Source organism: Astyanax mexicanus, chromosome 13, assembly GCF_023375975.1.
Source record: "Astyanax mexicanus isolate ESR-SI-001 chromosome 13, AstMex3_surface, whole genome shotgun sequence".
NCBI classification, from domain to species: Eukaryota; Metazoa; Chordata; class Actinopteri; order Characiformes; family Acestrorhamphidae; genus Astyanax; species Astyanax mexicanus.
Window position 1 is genome coordinate 32386777 of NC_064420.1, and position 21199 is coordinate 32407975.

The following is a 21199-nucleotide window of genomic DNA, read 5'->3' on the forward strand; positions in this document are numbered from 1 at the left end:
GTTCAAGTGGGATTTAATTTAACCAATCTTTAAATTTAACTTATTCACTAAAAATCATTATAGTGTTTTTGAAAATTGATACAGTACAACATTATATTGAAATAGTTTGATACATCTGTATTTTCTCACACCCCTAATATAGACTCACTCTCTCTTGGTTTCCAACCCTAAGCCTAGGTTCAGTTGTAATACTGTGTAAAGCTAACACCTCTGTGGGGAGGCAGCACTTTGATTTATTCGCTTGCTTCAGAACAGTGCCAAATTACACTCACTAAATAGAAAATGTAAGTAATACAGGTGTATAAAATGTGAATTAAACATACTGCAGAAACATGTAAAACATTCATTTTATGTGAGTTCTGAAAAAAGTCCTTAACTTGAAATTTGAAGATAAAAGAAACTTTGGGGACTTTTTATTGAAAAAGTGTCTGGATCCTCAGGCCACTGAAATAAGCAAAGTCTACCAAAAATGACTAAAAGGGGAAAACCACACAAACAAAAATAAACCATATACTTCAATGTGTAACCTGCTCATGTCTCCCTACAGCCATCAGCAACAAGGGTATCGGTGAGTGCAGGGGCAGCACCTGCACCATAACTCAGCAACCCCCTCGGATTCACAGGCATGTAGAGGTCACCAAACCTACTGACCTGAGAAGACGTGTTTCTTCTCCAGGAATGTTAATGGTAATGATTTGCCTGGACGAGTCCGGCCCTAGATCAACCCGTGTGTGACCTCTACCTGGAGACCATGTTATTTCAACTAAGTAAACACTACACATAAAGACGCCTACTTAAAATGTACATTATTCATGTCTTCTGTTGGCAGACGGGCCATGCTTGGGCCATCGACCAACTTCAGACATGAATAACAATCGACAGAGTGAGGTCTCTAAATAAGCTGGGGTGGAGCTGGTTTGCCAACGCCCAGGTTAACGATTGTGTGCTTTACCAATACAAAAAAAACTACCTAATGATGGAGGGATGGCTAATGATGGCAAGGGAGAAAGAAAAGTGAGAAATGTGTTGGTTCCAAGTCCAAGATTTTAACCCATTTACAATTTTTAATTTATCTAATAGTAATGGAATACATTAATAGCAAAATATATACTATCATATTATTAAATAAACCTACCAAAACTTTTAAAAACTTTAACATTTGTTTATTACATTAAATAATAATAATAAATCCTTTATTAGAGCCACAGTGGGGAAATGTAACCTCCACATTTTAACCCATCCATGCAGTGAACAGACATTGTACCTAATCGCTCAGTTGACTTCTTTATTTTATTTTAAACTTTCTTACGATTTATATTTTATTTGCACATAAAGACCCACGGTATATTTAAACCACCAGTATATTTATTTATTTATGAAAACTTTAATACAGTCCCAATAATACAGCAATGTATTACATTTTAGTGTATTGTGTCTTAATTTTAACTAACATTTTAGCACTGAACTAATATTAATAGCTGTAAAAACTCCATATTTTTTGTGTCAATACCTACATTGAAAATGTACAATATTAGATTGTATTTGTATTGCATCATACTGTGTCACTATATCATAACAACCACTTCAGCTTGTGGTTAGTCCGACTGATTCTGCCAACATATTAGCTTGTGATCATACCTGTCAAGTTTTGGACTTAAAAATAAGGGATTTTTTCCGCCGCCCCAACAGCCCAAACGAGAAAAATAAATAAATATATATATATATATATATATATATATATATATATATATATATATATATATATATATATATATATATATATTTGTAATTAATAGATTTAAAATTGAAATTGAAGGGTGCACAAATTTACAAAAAGGACATGGATCAGATATATTCCATAAGTAAATAATAGTCCTAAGGGGCCTACACAATTAATAATCTTTCATTAATACTTCTTTCTACCCCTTCTAAATAATACATTACATTACATTATAATACATTACCACAATACTTGAGATTTAAACAAATTCTAACAAACCCTAAAACTAGCCCTGAACTAATAGAGTTTGGAAATGATAGTTATTGGCTGATCAGGCACATCAGGGCAGGGCATTATATATATATGTAGATTTTTCTCAAACCCTGAATATCTATCTAGCTAATTCTAAAGTTAAGCTAACTGAGTCACAAGCTGTATTTTATTAAACACACAGTGGGTTTAATTTATCTTTTGATTCAGAGAAGAGTCTTTTTAACCAGCTATCAGAAACAATCTCATCACATTTTACATGGTTAATTACCTTTCTTTTAGAAAAATCTCCGTATATCCAGATTAGTTTTAACGACAGCTGCTCCGACTAGCTGCCTGAACTCACAGCGAGGGGAGGGGCGGGGCTTCCCGCACACTAAACTGCGCTCCGCAAAACCAGCTAGCTGATTGGCTGTTTCTCCTGAAAGGCGGGACTTTCTCCTTGAACCGGCACCACGATTGGTTAAGAGACCCACAGCGGTCAGTGCATTGTCGCCTGTGGCCTATATATTTTTATTTAGTATAATACGGGAAATTTACGGGAAAATACTAATACGGGAGGACGGCGGGAAAGAGGAGTAAAATACGGTAGTTTCCCGGCCAAAACGGGAGACTTGACAGGTATGGCTTGTGATAAGTGTCTTAAATCAGACCAATTTAAACACTTATTAGCACTTATAAGACACTATTTCTTCTAATTAAAATTTAAAATTTGTGACTTGTTAAAACCCCTGCTGACTAATAATACTACATTTGATATTCTTCCCTAAAATTAATAGAATTGAGATGAGATTCCAGGGAAATAGGAGCTGGTTAACTCATGGGGAACACATCTGTCTGCTCGAGGTTTGAGAAGTGGAAGCTGGCTGGTGTGCTACTGGGGCTTGGCAACATGAAGAAGTGCCAGAGCAGCAGAACAGAACTGAAAGGAGCAGCGTTTGTCTTTGTGTGGCTGCACGGCAGACTGGGCCCGGGTCCAGGTGGACCGACAGCATGCATGATTGGTGACTGAGATTCCTACACTTCTCACTCCTCTGACTGTGACAGTAATATTAATAGATTCAATTAAGTATAAATCATGTTTCCTTTAATCCAAACAGAAAAACAGTATATACAGATCACAACATTAAAGCCATTAGACCTTTTACTGTATGTAAATCTACATATCAGGTGTTTGGTCTTATAGATATTTTACTGTCATAAACTGTTTCATAGACCTTAAGTTAGGAATAATACATAAATTTAAAAAATCGTAAAATATCTATATCTATAAAATCTGTACAGCTCTGGAAAAATTTAAGAGACCACTTCAGTTTCTGAATCAGATGATTTTGCTATTTATAGGTATATGTTTGAGAAAATCGAACATTGTGGTTTTATTCTATAAACTACAGACAAAATTTCTTCTAAATTCCAAATAATTTTTTTGTAATTTAGAGCATTTGTTTGCCAGCCATTTCCCATTCTCATAACAAATAATAAAAAAGATGCAGAGCTTTCAAACCTAAAATAATGCAAAGACAACAAGTTCATATTCATCAAGTTTTAAGAGTTCTGGAATCAAAATTTGGTGGAATAACCCTGGTTTTAATCACAGTTCTCATGCATCTTGGCACATTCTCTTCCACAAGTCTTACACACTGATTTTGGGTGAACTTGTGCCACTCCTGGTGCAAAAATTCAAGCAGTTCAGGGTTTGATGGCTGTGATCACCCATCTTCCTCTTGGTTATATTCCAGAGGTTTTCAATTTGGCAAAATCAAAGAAACTTATCATTTTAAAGTTGTCTCTTTTTTTAAGCTGTATAAATGTCTAAAACTTATCATTCCTTGAGAAATGTAAAATTTTATATTTAAAATTTATTTTGTTGACAATACTGTAAAAAGCACATATAGTAACACAAATGCTATTACACGTGACTCACAAAAATAAATCTAAAAAATATAATATTTATTTGAATATTTTATATTATAATAATGCATGTTTGTATTTACAGCATTTAATGTATTTAATTTGTTCAGAGTTTATGACCTTTTACTGTCACTGTCATTAGAGTTCTTGGGGTTCAATGGGGTAAACCACAAATGCAAATGATGTCAACATGAACACACTAACGTTGCACAAGTTATGATCTGTAAGACTTCTTTACAAGGTTGCATAAATACACGTGCACTGCAGGGCCCGCTCACACCCACCCACACACTCAGCCCACAGTGACGAATGAATGAGAGTGAATGTGAGCACACAAAGAGAGGCCACATCAAAGGTGGAAGCCTGAGTGACAGAGATTAGGGACTCAACCTAATGGGAGGGGGGGTTTCTGAATACTATGTATGTGTGTATGTGTGTGTGTGTGTGTGTGTGTGTAGGTGCACATTCAGTCACATGTAGGTGCATAAATGTGTGTGTGTTTGGGGGGGAGTAAGACGAAAGGTAAGAAACTGAGGCCGACATTCAGAATACAGTCAAATTCTCCTAAAATGACCTGCTCATTCAAGGAAATCAAAAATGTACAGAAATGTAAGATTCTTGTTCCATAACTAAGACAAAATATACTACATAATTTGAACCCACAAACTGTCCCTTACACTGTGTCAACATTTCTTGATAAAAGGACAAACAGAAATTCTGTAAATTACCTAAAACCCCATCTTTTTAAATTGACTTCCATTGTAAGTTAAAAAAAGGTTTTATCTCTGTCCTGTACAGTTGCTTTTTTGGAGATACATGTTTTTCATTGGACAGCAACGATATACATCTGTGTGTACAGCAAAAATGCTGCAGTAACATACTGTATCCATCCAATACAAACCATTACAAACCATTACAATGTCTTATAAAATGGTGCAAAACGCAGGTGACATGGTGAAAAATCCAGGATTTTCTATTTTAAGCTATAAGGTCGTATAGATACACTTGCTGTTAGCTATGCATTTGCGTACATATGTTGGCGGAAGGTTTTGAGGAACAGCTGATGTTGTATTTGCTGCTATCAGAACTGATCCAAGTGAACGTCTGGCCAAACAGAAAATATACCTTTAGCTTTAGGGCAACAAAGGTGTCGGAGAAGTAGGTCTTTCTTTTATTCCCTATACCAATATTAAATATCATTGTTCAGGTTGTACGCCAGGGGTCTGCCATTAAGTTTGGCTGCAAGCCAGATATTTTCCAAGCCATTATGTGGTGGGCCACAAAAAAAAATATTTTGGAAAATGAAGTGTGATGGGATGGAGTGCTACAGACTAGAAGCTCTCCAGCCCAGAGGGTTGTTGAACCCAATTGCAGAACAGTTGATGTCAAAGCAGGTAAACCCAAGAAGAAATTAAAAATAAATAAATAAACACAGTGCTCCTCACATGGGATCAAACCCGTGTCATCAAGGTTGTGGTCCAATACACTATCTCTGCCCAGGCTAGTGAATTGGGACACAACTTATAAAGTCCACAAGACCACTGAAGGTGTTTTGTGTTATGAGGCATCAAGGTCAATGTTAGTAACAGATCCTTGAGTCTTATAAGTTGACAGGTGGGCCTCAAGGGATATCAGACACATCAGTCAGCCTTTGGGTGCCCATGACCCAGTCTCTGTCACACAAGCAACATCCTGAAGCAATTTACAGAGCCAACTGTTCACCCTGTCAGTGATTTTTAAATGTTAAGACTAATTGTGCACTGAGATTATTGTTATCAGGTCTCATCAAAACATAATACTGTGCTTCATGTTGGGTATTGTGAAAGTAATGTGATATTAGAGTTTTGCAGTATCGCACACTCCAGTGATCACTTACACTACAATGCGCTAATGATGTTTTGGATTTAAGTCTCCACTTTAGCATTATCAGATCACAGGGAAGTGTGAACCTCTCAAAGCTCAATGCCTCATTGCACCTGAATATCATGGAGACAGAAAACTCTGGAGGAGAAAACTGAACAATACTAAATGTGTGCTTTAAAGTAAACCTGCTGAGATACACGCCCTGCATGGCTACTATGGAAGGAATGTAAAAATCCTGGGTTCATAATTAATGCAGACTAGAATTAAGCCTAGTCTTGGACAACACAACATTTTCAATGGAGCTTAATATATATGTCTACAAATAGGCTTAATCCATGTCTAGGAAACTGCCCCAATCTTTTTCTTATATCCACTATCCAAAATATCATTGATGCAATATCATTATCATGCAATGTTTTTACTCTTGACATTTACTGAATAACACAATTTCATGATTAATGGGTTAATCGACTAAAAGTTAAGAAGGCTTTTGTCAGATCCTGTTGCTATTTTGGAAATACGTTTTTTTTTTTTGCATTATAGACAATATTATATATTTATATGTGTATCATTACATACTGTAATGTATATGTGTGATTGCATGTACATAACCTACTATATACCTGTAGATGTACAACTGACTAATTTGTCATTTGTTTTGTCAATTAAAACAAAACATGTTTGACCAATTCAATAGAGTAGTTGTGTGTGAAACGGTGTACAGTAGGAAAACTTACCGACTGACTTTGTTACAGCGTTGGTGACTGGAACTAGGGCTTGCAATGTCTAGAACACAAATATTGCCGTGTTATAAAAAAAGATGCAGTGCTTTTAGACCTCAAATAATGCAAAGAAAACAAGTTCATATTTATAAAATCAATATTTTGTGGAATAACCCTGGTTTTTAATCACAGTTTTCATGCATGTTGGCATGTTTTTCTCCACCAGTCTTACACACTGCTTTGGATAAATTGATGCCTCTCCTGGTGCAAACTTTCAAGCAGTTCAGCTTGGTTTGATGGCTTGTGATCTTCCATCTTCCTCTTGATTACATTCCAGAAGTTTTCAATTTGGTAAAATCAAGGAAACACATAATTTTTAAGTGGTCTCTTATTTTTTTTCCAGAGCTGTATAATGTGAAATGAGAACAGTGTGAAATTTTCTTTTGCTAAAAACAGTAAAAACGTAGTACCCTGGTGTGATAATTAGGGGTTGGTGGCACGATATTTTAGGGCATAATATGTTGCAGATATTATCGCACATGATACGATATGGCACACCAATACTGCCATATATGATATTTTGAAAAATGTATGGTAAAAATCTCTCATCATGCAATAAACAGCTTTCTATCACCACCACTGTGCACAGTTCAGAGTGAACTTAGTGGGCAGGTTTACATTGCTTTAAAACAAAGCTTTTCACACCAAACCCCTCAAAATGACTTTGTTACACATTTTTGGCAGAGAGCTGGAATTTCCCTTTAACGGTAAACGCAGAGGATTCAGTGAGCTGTGTGTGAATCAGTGTGCGCGCGCGTGGGTGTGTGTCTGTGCGTGCTGCTCCACGCTGCCACTATGCGCTACAGCGCGTGCGCAAACCCCGCGGTGAAGGAGCGGCATTCCTGCGCGAGACTCCGCAGGAAATCAGCCACAACGAACCGATTCCTTAGAACTTAAGGTTGTTTTTTTCATCATCAAATTAAAAGATAAAATGCAAGATTTTTTATTTTAACAGTGCTAATTTAACACTTTTAGTGTTAAAATTGTCAATTTTGTTAAAATTGCATTCGCAGTGTTGATATAGTGCCATCAGGGTTGATTTAACATCGAATCATTTGCTGTGGAGTTCAACTGCTTGTTTAGAACGATGTTTTTAACTGTTCTGTTTTTCACGATTCGCTATCGACATCATCGCGCGACCAGCCCACCATAAAACTCTTTATTTCTCGAGTGTAACTTTAACTTTTTATGTTAATTGTGGTTTATTAAATGCCTTGTCGATAACATTTCTAGTCTAAATAATACACCGATAAAAAAGAATACTTAAATAAAGCTAAGACAATTAATTACATACACGAATGAATCAGTCTACCTTTGAACCACCTGTTGTAACTCCACGTCTCTGGACGCAACAACTCGTGAACCGCAGCATACAGAGGCCACTGTAACGCTCATACTGTAACCCGCTAACCACGTTACGTCGCGAGCACTGATTTGAACAGGGTGATAAAGTAAGGCTACACAGTTAATGTGCTTAAGTGTTAAAACTACACTATACGTTTTAAATTAACACTGGGAGTGTTCAATTAAAAAAGCACAGAGTTTTTAAACACTAAAAGTGTTTTTTTTTTTAAAGAAACTAATTTTCAAGAGAAACACTTGACACGAGCTCGTGTTATAAGTTTATAAGTTTAGACTCGTGCTTTCCTTGAACATAGCCGATATTAAAAGTTGAAAGATGCTATATATAACCATTTTCTTTGCTAAACTCTACTTTTTAAGAGCCTTATTTTTTTAAGAATGTACAGTGTAGAATGAAATGGCATCGTAATCTATAGTTTATTACATTTTGAAACAAATTCACGATTCTAGGTTGATTCAAGCGTGCATAAACGTTGAAATACCGGATGGGATTAGCACAGGGTACTCTGGAAGACCAACACCAACCACTAAATTACATACATCCACACCATGCTCGTGTGTGTGGGGTGGTCTTGGGGGGCTGCACACATAGAACTGGAGTAGCACTGTACTGTACCAATAAACACGCGTAACTCGATTAACACACTCACTTAAGTTACAGCTTTGTGAAACATATGGCTAAGCTTAAACCTAAAGTTGGCACAACTGCCATGCACTTTGGTTGCACTTTGCACGCGCGCGTTACAAAGTTGAAAAAAAACTCTTACCTGAAGTGAAAGTTGAAAAAGTCACGCTTGCTGTCTCTTTACCACCACGCGCGTCACTTAACTAGCGGACCTAATCTCGACAGCTCTCTAGTCGCGTGCACCTTTAAAAACACAGGTCCTCGTGGTCTGACTGTGAGCGTTACAAAGTTTTTTTTTTGCACGAGCGTGCCTTCCCGTGAAACGAGCGGTCTCGATGCCCTCCCTGCTTCAAGCTCGCGCACGGGGCGCGCGCCGTACAGCAGCAGCAGTAAAGGAGGAGGAGGAGCTGGAGAGAAACTTACCTGTTTAAATATAGGAGAGTTCAGGTTAATGGAACCGAGCCGGACTCAGCAGTTTCTCGGTTAGTCCGAAAGTGTGTGAAGTGAAGTGTCTCTCCGAGTCTCAGTCCGCTCCGCTCTCCGCCGTGTGTGTAAAGCCCTCGGGGGAGATCTGGAAATGGGCTTGTTGTGCTCTCGGGCTCGGTCCGCGCGCTCCGGCGCCTCTGTAGTCAGGCGTGACTTTTCCCGGGTCTCGAATCGCGCCCTCTACGAATGAACACTGCATTTACCCTCTCACACTTTAACCCCTTCTGCACTACATCTGCACTTCTATCTGAAGAAAACACCTGGGAAGGAGGAGGAGCCGCCTGCGTTCTACGCAGCTACACTCAGCCAACCACAGCCGGCCTTTGTGTTTTAATGGACTATCAATGATGTGCTGGACAGCCTTTACACACTGTAAACTGTCCATGGTGACTTCATATAGGAAACAGAAATAAGGCGGCATATGTAAGGTATACAAGAAAGTTTCACTACATTAACCCCTTAACATGCCTTGTCCCATTTACAGGCTACAGGTGTAGGTGATACAAAACCCTTGTTTCTGCAGCAAAATAACTTATTTACATTTTGAAAAACTCGAGGCCATTGAAATCTGCTACAGCACATTTGGAGAAGCTGCCTGTTTTCTCTCTACTCCATTTAACAATTTCAGATCAGTAACAGGAATCAAACCCAAAGTCTGCATGTTTGAAAATAAACGTAAAAACTAGACTAAAAGTTTGAAGGACAGAAACTGTTTGATTTGTATAATAAATATCGATTTTAAAATTAAGTTCAGGAAAGAGCCAATTTTATGATTGTATTCATTATATGTTGACATTAGCAAATTTACTTAATTTTTTTTGTATATTTTCTATTACAATTACAATTATGCTTTTTAGTAATGTTCCTTGTCAAACATGAAAGCTGTAATGCTTAAAAAGAAATCCTCAAGATTTCTTGGTGTAATGACAAAAAGCCCTGGTCTGTTAAAGGGATTAAACAACTAGCTCTTGTATCAGTGGCATTAGCAGTGTCACAGTTGCTTAAGTAGCTAGCAAATGTTGTTATAGCCAAAAAAAGGTCCTGTGACCAACCAGACACCTCTATTATTAGAATAAATATATGTGACTTTGCAGGAATTGTAGCAGAAGCACATTAATGCTGTTTACTATAATATTTTGATTTAAAATACTTTCAATTTAAAAGGAAAAAATAGAAGACTGCTACTTTAACAAATGAATTTTTCATCTGTATGTAATATAAAAGAGTATATGCAATGTTTCAAATGAGAGATGTTTCAACTCAGAGACATTCACTCAATTGAAAAAAAAATGGATTTATGCTTTGTACTCACCTTTTTAATTAGATTCAGCATGGAGGCTTTATAAGTAAATTAAACAACTGTTCTACAGTGAAACCTATAAAAGCTTGAATATAGGCCTATAGGTCTAGGACTTGGGATGGGATGAGGTGGGGTGGTGATGATTCAACAGTCTGAGCTCACTAACACTGAATGCAATCAAATCCTCAAAACAATGCTCCAAAGTCTAGTCGAAAACCCTTAATGGATAGTAGAGTAGTTTTTATACTTTTTTTTTTTTTTTTAGGAGAAACAGTGAATCAGCGGATGTATTAATACTGTGGTGCATCAGTTTGTTCTGTTAAGTTTGTTAAAAACTAAACACTTGCTTTAAACTATAAACTAAAAAAAGTATCCATATTTATTATTAACAGTCAGAGAAATCACATTTTTATCACGTGTGTTTGTCACGTGCTGTTTTCACACCTGTTTTAACATCTGGGCGGACTTTTCACACCTATTTTATTATTTCCACATCAGGTTTAAAATAGTATAACCGGTCTTATTAAATAATTTTAATCAGCTGTGCAGCTCTATAGCTAAAAAAAGTAGATGTTTTCGCTGAAACCGCAGCGCTGCGGGTTTGTGGAAAGTTCAGAAGTGAATCACAAGACTCGTGTTTAAGCGGAAGTCGAGCAGCAGCTGAGGGTTAACTGAGAGAGCCGCTCTGTGTGGAGATAAACAGAAATAATGCTACAGTTACATTTTACTAAAGATACACTGCCCGACAGTGTCAGCGCTGACTTCCAAACCCTTAATAAATTCACCGAGCAGGTAAGAATTTCGTACCGCAGATAAACAAGAGCTGTTTCACTCTTTTTTACACTGCTGTGTTTAGCTGTATGCTAAGCTAAGTTAGCTTCTGCCTATCTTACTTCGCTGATAATACAGTCTGGATTGTAGTTTTTTATTGGTCTGTTTTTAGCTGCTGCGGGTTTTCTCCGATATTAAAATCAATATTACACGAATACTACAAGACGTAGGTTTCCTGAAGAACCACAGGCTTATAAACTTGGCTAATTAACTAAATGCTTAGTTAAATTATGTCTTGAGGCAAATGCATTCAGTAGTCATGTTTCCAGAGTACAGTACCATTGAAAAGCTTTGACTTTTTGTGAGTTTGTATTAAAGCTATACAGCAACAGATGTGGAAATATTTTGTAAACAAACAAAAACAAATCAGAATACTTTATTCATTAGCTTCTTCTGAGTATCACATTTTGGCTTTTTTTATCCCATGTTCTCCCCAATTTACACGACCAATTACCCAACCCACTCATTAGGACTCCCCCCTATTATTAGTGATGCCCCAACACACCAGGAGGGTAAAGACTAGCACATGCCTCCTTCGATACATGTGAAGTCAGCCACCGCCTCTTTTTAAACTGCCCAGTAGAATCACAGAGCACTCAGAGGAAAGTGCAGAGACTCGCTTCTGATACATCAGCTCACAGACGCCTTGTGCTCTGTGCACATCACACCCTTTGGAGTGATGTGGACAGAGAGAGAGCGAGCACCATCTACCCACCCAGAGAGAGCAAGGCCAATTGTGCTCTTTCAGGGCTTTGGTAGCTGATGGCAAGCTACATGAGCAGGATTCGAACCGGCGATCTCCTGATCATAGTAGCAGCGCTTAACCTGCTGGACCACTCAGAAACTTTTTTTTGTTTTGTTTAATGGTTTAAAATTATTATTTTCATTATTATTTACTTTAATGCACTGAAGGAAAACAGAATTACCATGAAGAACTAATAAAAACATTAAGAAATGTTGCTCAGCGCATGTGTAGTTAAAGTAGTAGCATAGCTTGTAGGAAGCATAAATGCATGGGTAGTACACCCCCCAGTTTAGTAGATATTTTCCTTTAATTAAATGTTTAGGGATTTGTAGGGACTACCTATAATCTAGAAAGAGATGGATGAGTTTCCCCAAAGCAGCACATTCAGCACTCTCTCTCTCTCTATGTTACAATGTTTTAAGTGCTGAAGTTCTGTTGCAAAACTGTGTTCAGGAGATGAGGAAAAACAATCAGGCCTTTTTTTATTTTCTCTACCATCAATGATTTCTTACTGAGCAGCAACAACAGTTATGTATCTTAATACACACTCCTCTTCAGTATTAGAGCACAACGCATTAAAAGTGTATTGTTTTATTATCAGCTAGTTATGTCTTGTATAAACCAGCGTTCTTTATAGATTTCAAAAGAAGTATCTACACCAATAACATATGTTTGTCATTTTAATGTGCTGCAGATCAATCTATCAAATCTCTCTGATTTGCGTTTGTACTATAATTAATATAGGCGTCTGTTCTGACCACCTGCCATTAGCCTAATCTAAATAGTGGTTCCATTCCTGTGGCCCATATATTTATACAGTAGGCTATAAGCCTATAACATGACTTGTTTGTGCTAATAAGAATTTACCTCCATCCTAAAACTATTACATAATAACCATAAAATCCTTTAGTGTAATATAGTAGAGCAGCTGCATATTTGAGCATGTCACTAATATTCCTGGTCACAGCTTTTACCAGCATCCCATATGTTGCATCTAGTTGTTTGTTCACTAAAACCGTCAGGAGTCCAAAGTTCAGCAGGGAAAAGTTAATAGCCACCCAGACAGCATGAAGCTGATATTTCCTCAATGTTGTTGGAGCAGTGGGAATGTGTTCTCTGGTGTGACAAATCAGGCTTTTTCAGCTGGCCTGGTCTGATTGATGAGTCTGGGTTTGATATTTGCAAGAAGAATGGTACTTGTTTGACTGCATTGTGTCAAAAGTGTAATGTTTGGTGGAGGAGAAACTATTATGATGTGTGTTGGTTTTCAGGAGTTGGGCTTTAGCATACCAAGAGATTTTGGACAATTTCATCCCCTCTACTTTGTAGGAGCAGTTGGGGATGACCCCTATTAGTCTTGACCTTAACCAAATAGAACACCTTAGGGATGAATGTGTGTGCAGACAGGCCTTCTCGTCCAACATCAGGGTTCAAGTATTGGTAAAAAAAAAAATAGTTAAGAGAGCATAGATGATCATCCTTGCATGTGCATCTTCTATCCACATCAGCCTAATCCTACTGGCACCATATTGAAAGAGCAGAAAGAAGCAAAACGTATTTACCTCCATCTTAAAACTGTAATTTTATTGTAGATTATATTTCCATTTCTCATGTAAATTGTTACAATTGTGTGTCATATCATTAAAACTTGCTTTCTGTTTTCTGCAGCAATTTGTGAGCTTGACTGAGTTATTGTACCAGTTCCTGCTGGAGCCAAAAGAGGTGTGTGAACTCTTTTCCTATTAAACTGCATGTACTGACCTCTCTTGAAATAGGCATGGCTGCACATTTGAGCATGGGGGAATGTATGATATTGACTAGAATTTTTGTGTGTGTGGTTTCAGTCAGAGCGGTTCCTGGCACAGCTAGCCGAGTTTGCAGGAGAGAATGGCATGGGTGCAGGTCCACTTAGAGGCCTAATGAAGAGCATTCTGCTGCTTCCACACGGTAAACACAAAACAAATCTTAGTTTCTTTGCTATCGTTCGCTATAACATCAGTTTAGTTGTCTATTAGCTAGACATTAGCTAGACATTGGGAGTGATGAAACAGTAGGGAAAAAACCTAGTGCAGAGTGGGTGATTTTAGGGTGAGTTAGCAAAATGGAGTTCATCATACATAAGTATATAATGAGGGCTTCACAATGCTGTAGTGGAGTTTTGAGATCAGGGAAATTATTGTGGTAAAATACTAAAGGAATGTGATTTGTGTTTTTTCTCAGGTGCTCTAAAGAAGAATCTCACTGCTGAACAAGTTAAAGAGGACCTGCTGTCCCTAGGTATGACTTTCTTGTCTGTAAAAAGTAAAACAGGACTGTAACCCTGCTTTCAGACGCAGCTTTTCAGACATATCTCTACAGACGCTGCTCAGAGAAGAACAGCTTTGAGATGCAGATTTCAGATACTGACACAACTTTGAGACACAGCTTTCAGACAGTACTTTTAAGTACACAGCTTTTTGGCAGTATTTTTGAAAACACAGCTTTCAGACACTACTTTTAAGATCACTGCTTTCGGACAGCATTTTAAAACCACAGCATTTTAAAGCTTTCCATCTCAGCTTTTAAAAACACATCTTACAAATCTGCAGCTTTCAAAAACAAGTTTCAGTTGCGCCTTTTCAGACACAGCACTGAGACGCAGCTCTCTTACAGAGCTTTGAGATGCAGATTTTAGATACTGATAGTGCTTTTAAAAACACAGCTTTCAGACTGCACTGTTAAAAAAAAAAAACAAAGCTTTCAGACAAAATGGCACAGCTTTGAGATGCAGATTTGGGCCACAGCTATCAGAAGCAGCTTTTAAAAACACTGCTTTCAGACACATTTTTCAGAACTGCAGCTTTTACTAAGACTTATTAAGATGCATTAAACATTATAAGATGCATTAAAACTGTACTCAGGGTGATAAATAATGTAAACGCTTTGAAACTTTCATTTCATAGGGTTAAATGAAGACAAGGCCACTCACTTTTCTGATCAGGTACGTCATAGTCTTTCTTTGCAAAGTCATAACATAAAGATTGAGTGAGTATTAAGTAGCAGATTTAATGCCTGTGTGTTTTTATGTTTTAGTGGAGGGTCCACAACCCGCTGTTGTCCAGGTTGGCAGTTGGTCAGACACTGATGGTCAACCAGCTGGTGGATATGGAGTGGAAATTTGGTGGTAAGTAATTTTCTTCTTATATTCCTGCCATCTTATCTGTTCTGCTGTACTTCATGTACTATGTATTAACTGTACACAACTTGCTACAAACAGTATAGCATGCTGGTCTACTTTATAAATAATTTTATAAACTGAAAGTTATCAGCAAACCCTGGAGCCAACAATTTAAGTCACAATTAACCCATAATGGCCGGTTGCATCAGTTTCCTCAGTACAGAAAAATACTTATGTATAAAGTTGAACAAAAGTAAGTTTGTGGTTAATGACTGTAAGCTACAGATATGACTGAAGATTAGTTTAAAACACAGGAGTATTAGATGCTTTTATGCCTGAATGCTGTATGTAAAAGTGTTTTTTTTTTTTACATTTGTAGTTACTGTTGGGACGAGCGAACTGCAAAAGGCTGGAAATATCTTCCTGCAGGTAAATCAACTTTGTCACACTATAAATTCACCTATTTTTACTGAGCTGTAAGTTGTTACCCAATGAAATGTGTTCTAAAAATGGACCCCATTCATTTTCCTAAGACAAAGGGGAACAAAAGTGTAAGCTGTTTGTTTTCAAGATAAAGCTAAAAAGCCAGAGCTGAAGACAGTCTGTGTTTTTCAGGGGCAGACCTGAATGGCCTTGTCTGTCTACCCTAGTCCTGAAGACACACCCAAATGTTTTTTGTCTGATTGATCACACACTGAACTTGTATAGATGTATAGATAGCGAAGTCTCTGTGTCTTTTGTTTCTCTTTCACCTGTCAGTCACTCATCATCCTGTTCACATAAACAGGCCCTACACACACGCACACATGCACACACATGCAAGCACACAGGAGAACAATAGCCCAAGGGCTTGCTTTTTAACACTTTCCATTTTGGCGGCCTGAAGCATGAGGCTGAACAAAAGTCCAGCTCCTGTTGTAACAGATCTAATGGCTGATGCATGTTTTTACTGGCAAATTAATATCACAATGCATGAATTTATAGTAATTAAGATTTTGTTTTTCCTTGCAGCTTAAACTGGTGGTCAGAAAGGGGAACAGTACACAAAATGTTTTCATGGGTGAGGTTTTTTATTTTTTAATATATTTTTTTTTTTAATTAAAGTGTCTGTTTTTAGGTGTTAGTCACTTATGTAGTGATTCAATACCACTTCAGTTTCTGAACTAGTTTCTTTGATTTTGCTATGTATAGGTATATATTTGAGTAAAATGAACATTGTTGTTTTTGAATTGAAGTGAATTGAATTGTTGTTTTATATTTGGCATGTTCTCCTCCACCAGTCTTACACACTGCTTTTGGATAACTTTTTTATGCCAATCCTGGTGCAAAAATTCAAGCAGTTCAGCTTAGTTTAATGGCTTGTGATCATCCATCTTCCTCTTGATTATATTACAGAGGTTTTCAATTTGGTAAAATCAAAGAAACTTTTTAAATCAAAGAAACCTTTTTAAGTGGTCTCTTATTTTTCCCAGAGCTGTAAATATAAAAAGCAATGACTGGTGTCAAATTATATGTATTTCTTTTTTTGGTACATATTGCATAGATTTTGAAGTCTGGACTGATGTTTTTCTTTGCATTTTCAGAATTGACACTGCCACAGTTCTATAACTTCCTTCACGAGATGGAAAGAGCCAGAGCCAGTATGGACTGCTTCAGCTGAGGAGCTGCATCACTGCATAGTCTTATATATCTTTATATATCTTTAATTCCATGCAACTGATGAATGAGTTGAAGGAGCATTTAGGTTTGTGTATACCGTTACCGAGCCTTAACATTATAAGTGTAAATAATAGTGTAAATAACATTGATTATCTGGTTGCACTGATGACTGCCTAGGGGTGTGATGTATTAGGCAGCAAGTTCACGGTCAGTTCAGTCAGTCAACAGCCAGTTAATTTGCTGAAAGCAGGAAAAATGTGCAAACATCTGTGCAAATGGGCTGTGCAAAAAGGTCTGAGCTACTTTGACCAGGGTAGAACTCGGCATCTCCAAATCATTACTCAGGTCTTAGTCCTGTTTTGCAGTGTCTGGAACCTACAAACGTCCTCAAAGTGAATACAAGCAGTGGTCTCATAAACTCATTAATGCAGTAATTAAAGTAAACTGAACCCATAAAAAAGCTACTGTAGAACATATGCTGACCGGTACCACCCTGACCATAAAGAAGCAGATAAGAAGCTGGATGTTTCGTGGAGTCCGTGTCTCAAGGGGTCAGATCTGTTCTTGCAGTCTGAGGGGGACCTACGCAGAGCTAGCCAGGTGTTTTTTATGTTATGACTGATCAGTGTGCAGTGCTGTGCAGGTGTATGAAGCATCTGAGAAAAGCTATTCATCTTGGGAGTAAATGAGTAAAATACACACTGTATAATAACCATACAAAAAGTAGTCATTTTACACATTTCATTGTGTTTTCTTTCTTCAAACATAAGTAAGGAAGCCATTATTATCCAGGGCCTGGTTTATTAAGGTAAATTAGGTGAGCTGCTGCTGCTGCTTGTGAATCTCAACAAATTTATGGGGTGGCTGGAGGCATCGAGGAGAAACCTGGAACCAAGCCAGTTTTCTTCCAATCAGCTCTCGCCATCTCAACTACTTTTTGAAAACAAGAAATTCTAGTTGCTTTTTCCCGCATTAATGTTTCTTTGAGTTTTATGAGCATAAACACACTTATTCCTCAGAGCAGTGGTTTAAAAAGTCTTCTGCACCTTTTGTACTGCATATTTGTGTTTACACACAATTGGGTGTGTGACTCCAATGGTTCCGGTCGCACCTAAATGGTTGTTTTTTTTGGTATGATGAAACCTGTTGATTTGTATTTTGCACTTATGGACCAATAAATCAAACAATTCACATTTAGTCATAATCTAAAGTTTGATTTCTTTCATTGTACATTTTTTTCATTTTTTTTTATTTTACTTTGTTAATGTTATATTATAAAATTATTTTAACCTATAAACCCAGAATAAAATAGTGATGCCAAATTCAAAATTTAATCAGATAAATTCAGTGAGCAGCTCATTAATGTTTTCTTTTTCTTATTGTGAGAACAAGACTGTTAATATTTTAAGGTAAAAATCTTGATGTAAAATAATTAACAATTTAATTACTTTTATTTTAGCACTTTGTTCCAGCAGTTGTATCAAAACTATATGGGACATAAACTTTTAATGAAAGCATTTGAATTGTTTAACTGAAACAAGTCATTAATAGTAAAATGTTTTTTTTATTTTATATTATATATTTGATATGAACAAACAGATTCACGCACTGTCCTGTGACACTCTTTTAGGGCGTTTAGTATATGTTACTTCATAGGTCTTCATAAGTTAAGGTAAAAGACAGTGTTCTGTAACTTACTTTCCACATCTTTTAAAGTGTGTGACACATCCTGTCACCATGGGCTCCTTTCAATTAATCTAACTAGTCTATCCAATCTATTTTAATCCATCAGTCACAGGTCTACAAAAAAAAAAAAAATCTTAGTCTTGGCTCTTTGTCCCAGTCCTGGTCTTGACTCAGACTTGGCTCTAGCAGCCTAGACTACAACATTAGCACATGCCGGGTTAAATTACGAAGAGTATACATAAAAATGATCCTTTGCTGTGCCTAAATGGAGCCGTTAGCCTAGCACTCAAACAGATTGACACCCATCTTTCCCTCCAGGATTTAGCAGTGATTAAATGGATAGCGCTTATATCCTGAAGGCCTTCAGTTGAAAACTACAGAAAGAGAGAGGGAGAGCTGTCCAGAGGTGTTGACAGTTCTTTGTTGCTTTTTTTTGTTGTTTTTTCCTCTCGACTCTCTCCTGCATGCTGGTACTTGTTCAACTGAACGCGCTGCAGAATCAGGTGTGAGAGATCATAGATTTCATCAAGCTAGTGACGGTGAGGAAAAAAAAAGTAGAGAGTCATGCTTGGAGCATAAAGTGATGAAAGGCTAAGGCTACTGTTCTTTGTTTTTCTTTGTCTTATACTTCTTTCTTCATCTGACCATGTTTTTTTTAGTATTTGTTTTCTAAGAGTAACAGCTGGCAGTGAGTCTACTGAGTGTTTAGTTATCTTGATGGTCATCAGTTATGTTGTTGAGTGCTACTTTTCTGCTATGTGTGGAGAAGCATACTGATGAGTGATTCATTATTGGCACTAAAGCTTCTGGAAGGGGAAGGTGGGGACTCAGAGCAGGTCATGCGCTCTAAATGTTAAATCAGTCAAATATTCTTTGTATTTCTTATTGGCTGTTTTAGAGGCTGTTATGTTGTCTGAAGTCTTGTGCACACACTGCTTGGCCAAAAAAAATAATATATCTAAATAATATTTGGTTGGACCCCCTTTAACTTTGATCACGTTATTATCATGTCCACAAGCTTCTTCCTCTTAAAAGTGACTTTCTTTGATTTTACCACATTGAAATCCTCTGGAATATAAGATGGATGATCACAACCATAAAACTAAGCTGAACTGCTTGAATTTTTGCACCAGGACATAAAGTTATCCAAAAGCAGTGTGTAAGACTGGTGGAGGAGAACATGCCAAGATGCATGAAAACTGTAATAAAACAGGGTTTTTTCCACTATATATTGTTTTCTAAACTCTTAAAACTTTATGAATATAAACCTGATTTCTTTGCATTATTTGAGGTCTGAAAGTTCTGCATCTTTTTTGTTATTTCAACCGTTTCTTATTTTCTGCAAATATATGCTCACAATGACAATATTTGTATTTGCAATTTAGGAGAAATGTTGTCTGTAGTTTATAAAATAAAGCATCAATGTTAATTTTACTCAAACCTACACTTATAAATACCAAAATTAAAAAAAAAGGGATTCAGAAATCACTAAATTGTTCTCCTTTTTTTTTTCTTTCTTCCAGAGCGGTATGTTTCTCTGGATAACAGCATCAGCCAAATCTACTCTATCTTGTCAGTGGTGTTTCTGCTGTGCACAATATATTAAATTATATATTGTGTGGCCCCTGAGGGACTACAGTAACATTTTCATTATTTAATATCACAATAATTTATATAAGAACAGGAATTATACCAATTATTATTATCCTTTCATTCTTTTTATTGCTTAGGCTCGATTTAACCTTTCCCTGGGTACAGTCATTGAAGTCAATGGTTAGCTCACAACAGTATGCAATAAAAAAGGACTTAATTATAGGTTATACAAACAGAGTATGAACTAATTAACCATGGACATATGCGGGCACAGACATACTTTAAAAGGCACTCGGGAAGATTATAATGTAGATGTTCAGTCTTGTAGAAATTGCTGGGGTTCGTGCAGAAGAATAAAAGAAACTCCGGTACATTAGGTCTTGTCCAGAGAGATAGTGCCAATGTGCTGGTTTTGAAACAAAACATGTAAATGCAAGGAACCTCTGGATGTTAACAGTGTGACATGCAGCCCATGCAGAGTAGAATTATCATTCAATGCCTGAAATCAGAATTAGAAGTCATGAGATAACAGTATGTGAATTGATTATGAAATGTTACCTCAGGTAGTGAAAGCTTGTGAACACTGGGAATCTTGTGAGGCTAAACACTGGTCCAGTGTTACGTGAATTATTGGCCTGAAGTCTGATCAGGTGGTAGGGGCAAATGGATGGAACGATTGGTCGTTTCTGTAGTTGGGTGGGCATTTAATGTCCCTCGATCCATAGTGTCACTTGTGAACTGGAAATACATTTTAGAAAGCGTTATTATCACCCACAGTAGACAGCACAGTGGGTGATCATGATTGTGACCAGCAGTGTCTGGCTTGAATTGTCCATGCAAACAGACAAGTGACTGGCAGAATTCACATCCACATTTAATGCAGGAGAGCCCACATGCATACCACTCAGCTCAGTGCAGTGTTCTTCTTCAATGTTCATGAGACATGGCAAAAGTCATGGGACATAATATTAGTTCCTGTCCCAGGTCATTTATAAATACTTCTATTTGGCCCTATTAAGGTTCAGTCACACTCACATTCTGGACTATAAAATTGAATTTGGATTGATAATATTGATAATATTGCTTATTGTGATCATTCTACAGATGTCTAAAGCATAAACCTTAAAATAAAGTGGCAACAAAGGATTTTTTGTAATGTTTTTGATGATGAAATGTAATGGTTCTTCACACTGCTGTGTTCCTTTTTTA

At 37.1% G+C, this 21199-nt stretch overlaps 2 protein-coding genes across 4 annotated transcripts in view; one reads left to right on the forward strand and one right to left on the reverse strand.

Moving 5' to 3' along the window:
• The window catches only part of dnmt3bb.1 (DNA (cytosine-5-)-methyltransferase 3 beta, duplicate b.1), a 64827-nt gene extending 55587 nt beyond the window's left edge, over positions 1 to 9240 (reverse strand). Inside the window, exons 1-2 of one of the 2 annotated variants that reach the window (XM_007250004.4) lie at positions 8957 to 9240; positions 6502 to 6550 (exon numbers count right to left, since the gene is read on the reverse strand). The gene's annotated coding sequence lies outside the window, so the exon portion shown is untranslated. Of the gene's footprint in view, positions 1 to 6501; positions 6551 to 8675; positions 8886 to 8956 lie in introns of those variants that run through there. The other variant, XM_015605971.3, reaches the window with a different exon arrangement.
• Positions 9241 to 10932: 1692 nt separating this feature from the next.
• commd7 (COMM domain containing 7) lies at positions 10933 to 17908 on the forward strand. Of its 2 annotated transcripts, XM_007250002.4 has the most exons (9): positions 10937 to 11111; positions 13564 to 13617; positions 13740 to 13842; positions 14116 to 14172; positions 14838 to 14875; positions 14968 to 15058; positions 15432 to 15481; positions 16064 to 16112; positions 16636 to 17908. In XM_007250002.4, the coding sequence occupies exons 1-9, from the start codon at positions 11028 to 11030 to the stop codon at positions 16710 to 16712; spliced, it is 603 nt and encodes a 200-aa protein (XP_007250064.2). In that variant the 5' UTR covers positions 10937 to 11027; the 3' UTR covers positions 16713 to 17908. The 2 variants fall into 2 exon arrangements, with proteins under 2 accessions (XP_007250065.2, XP_007250064.2); XM_007250003.4 differs by lacking the exon at positions 16064 to 16112 and having other exon boundaries at positions 10933 to 11111; positions 16636 to 16729.
• The last annotated feature ends 3291 nt before the right edge of the window (positions 17909 to 21199 follow it).

Bases quoted from the DNA above. Each gene is read 5' to 3' on its own strand.
- commd7 (XM_007250002.4), top strand. From the start codon at position 11,028: ATGCTACAGTTACATTTTACTAAAGATACACTGCCCGACAGTGTCAGC. The intron at 13,618-13,739 runs GTGTGTGAACTC...GTGTGGTTTCAG, and splicing joins TCCTGCTGGAGCCAAAAGAG to TCAGAGCGGTTCCTGGCACA. The intron at 16,113-16,635 runs GTGAGGTTTTTT...TTGCATTTTCAG, and splicing joins TACACAAAATGTTTTCATGG to AATTGACACTGCCACAGTTC.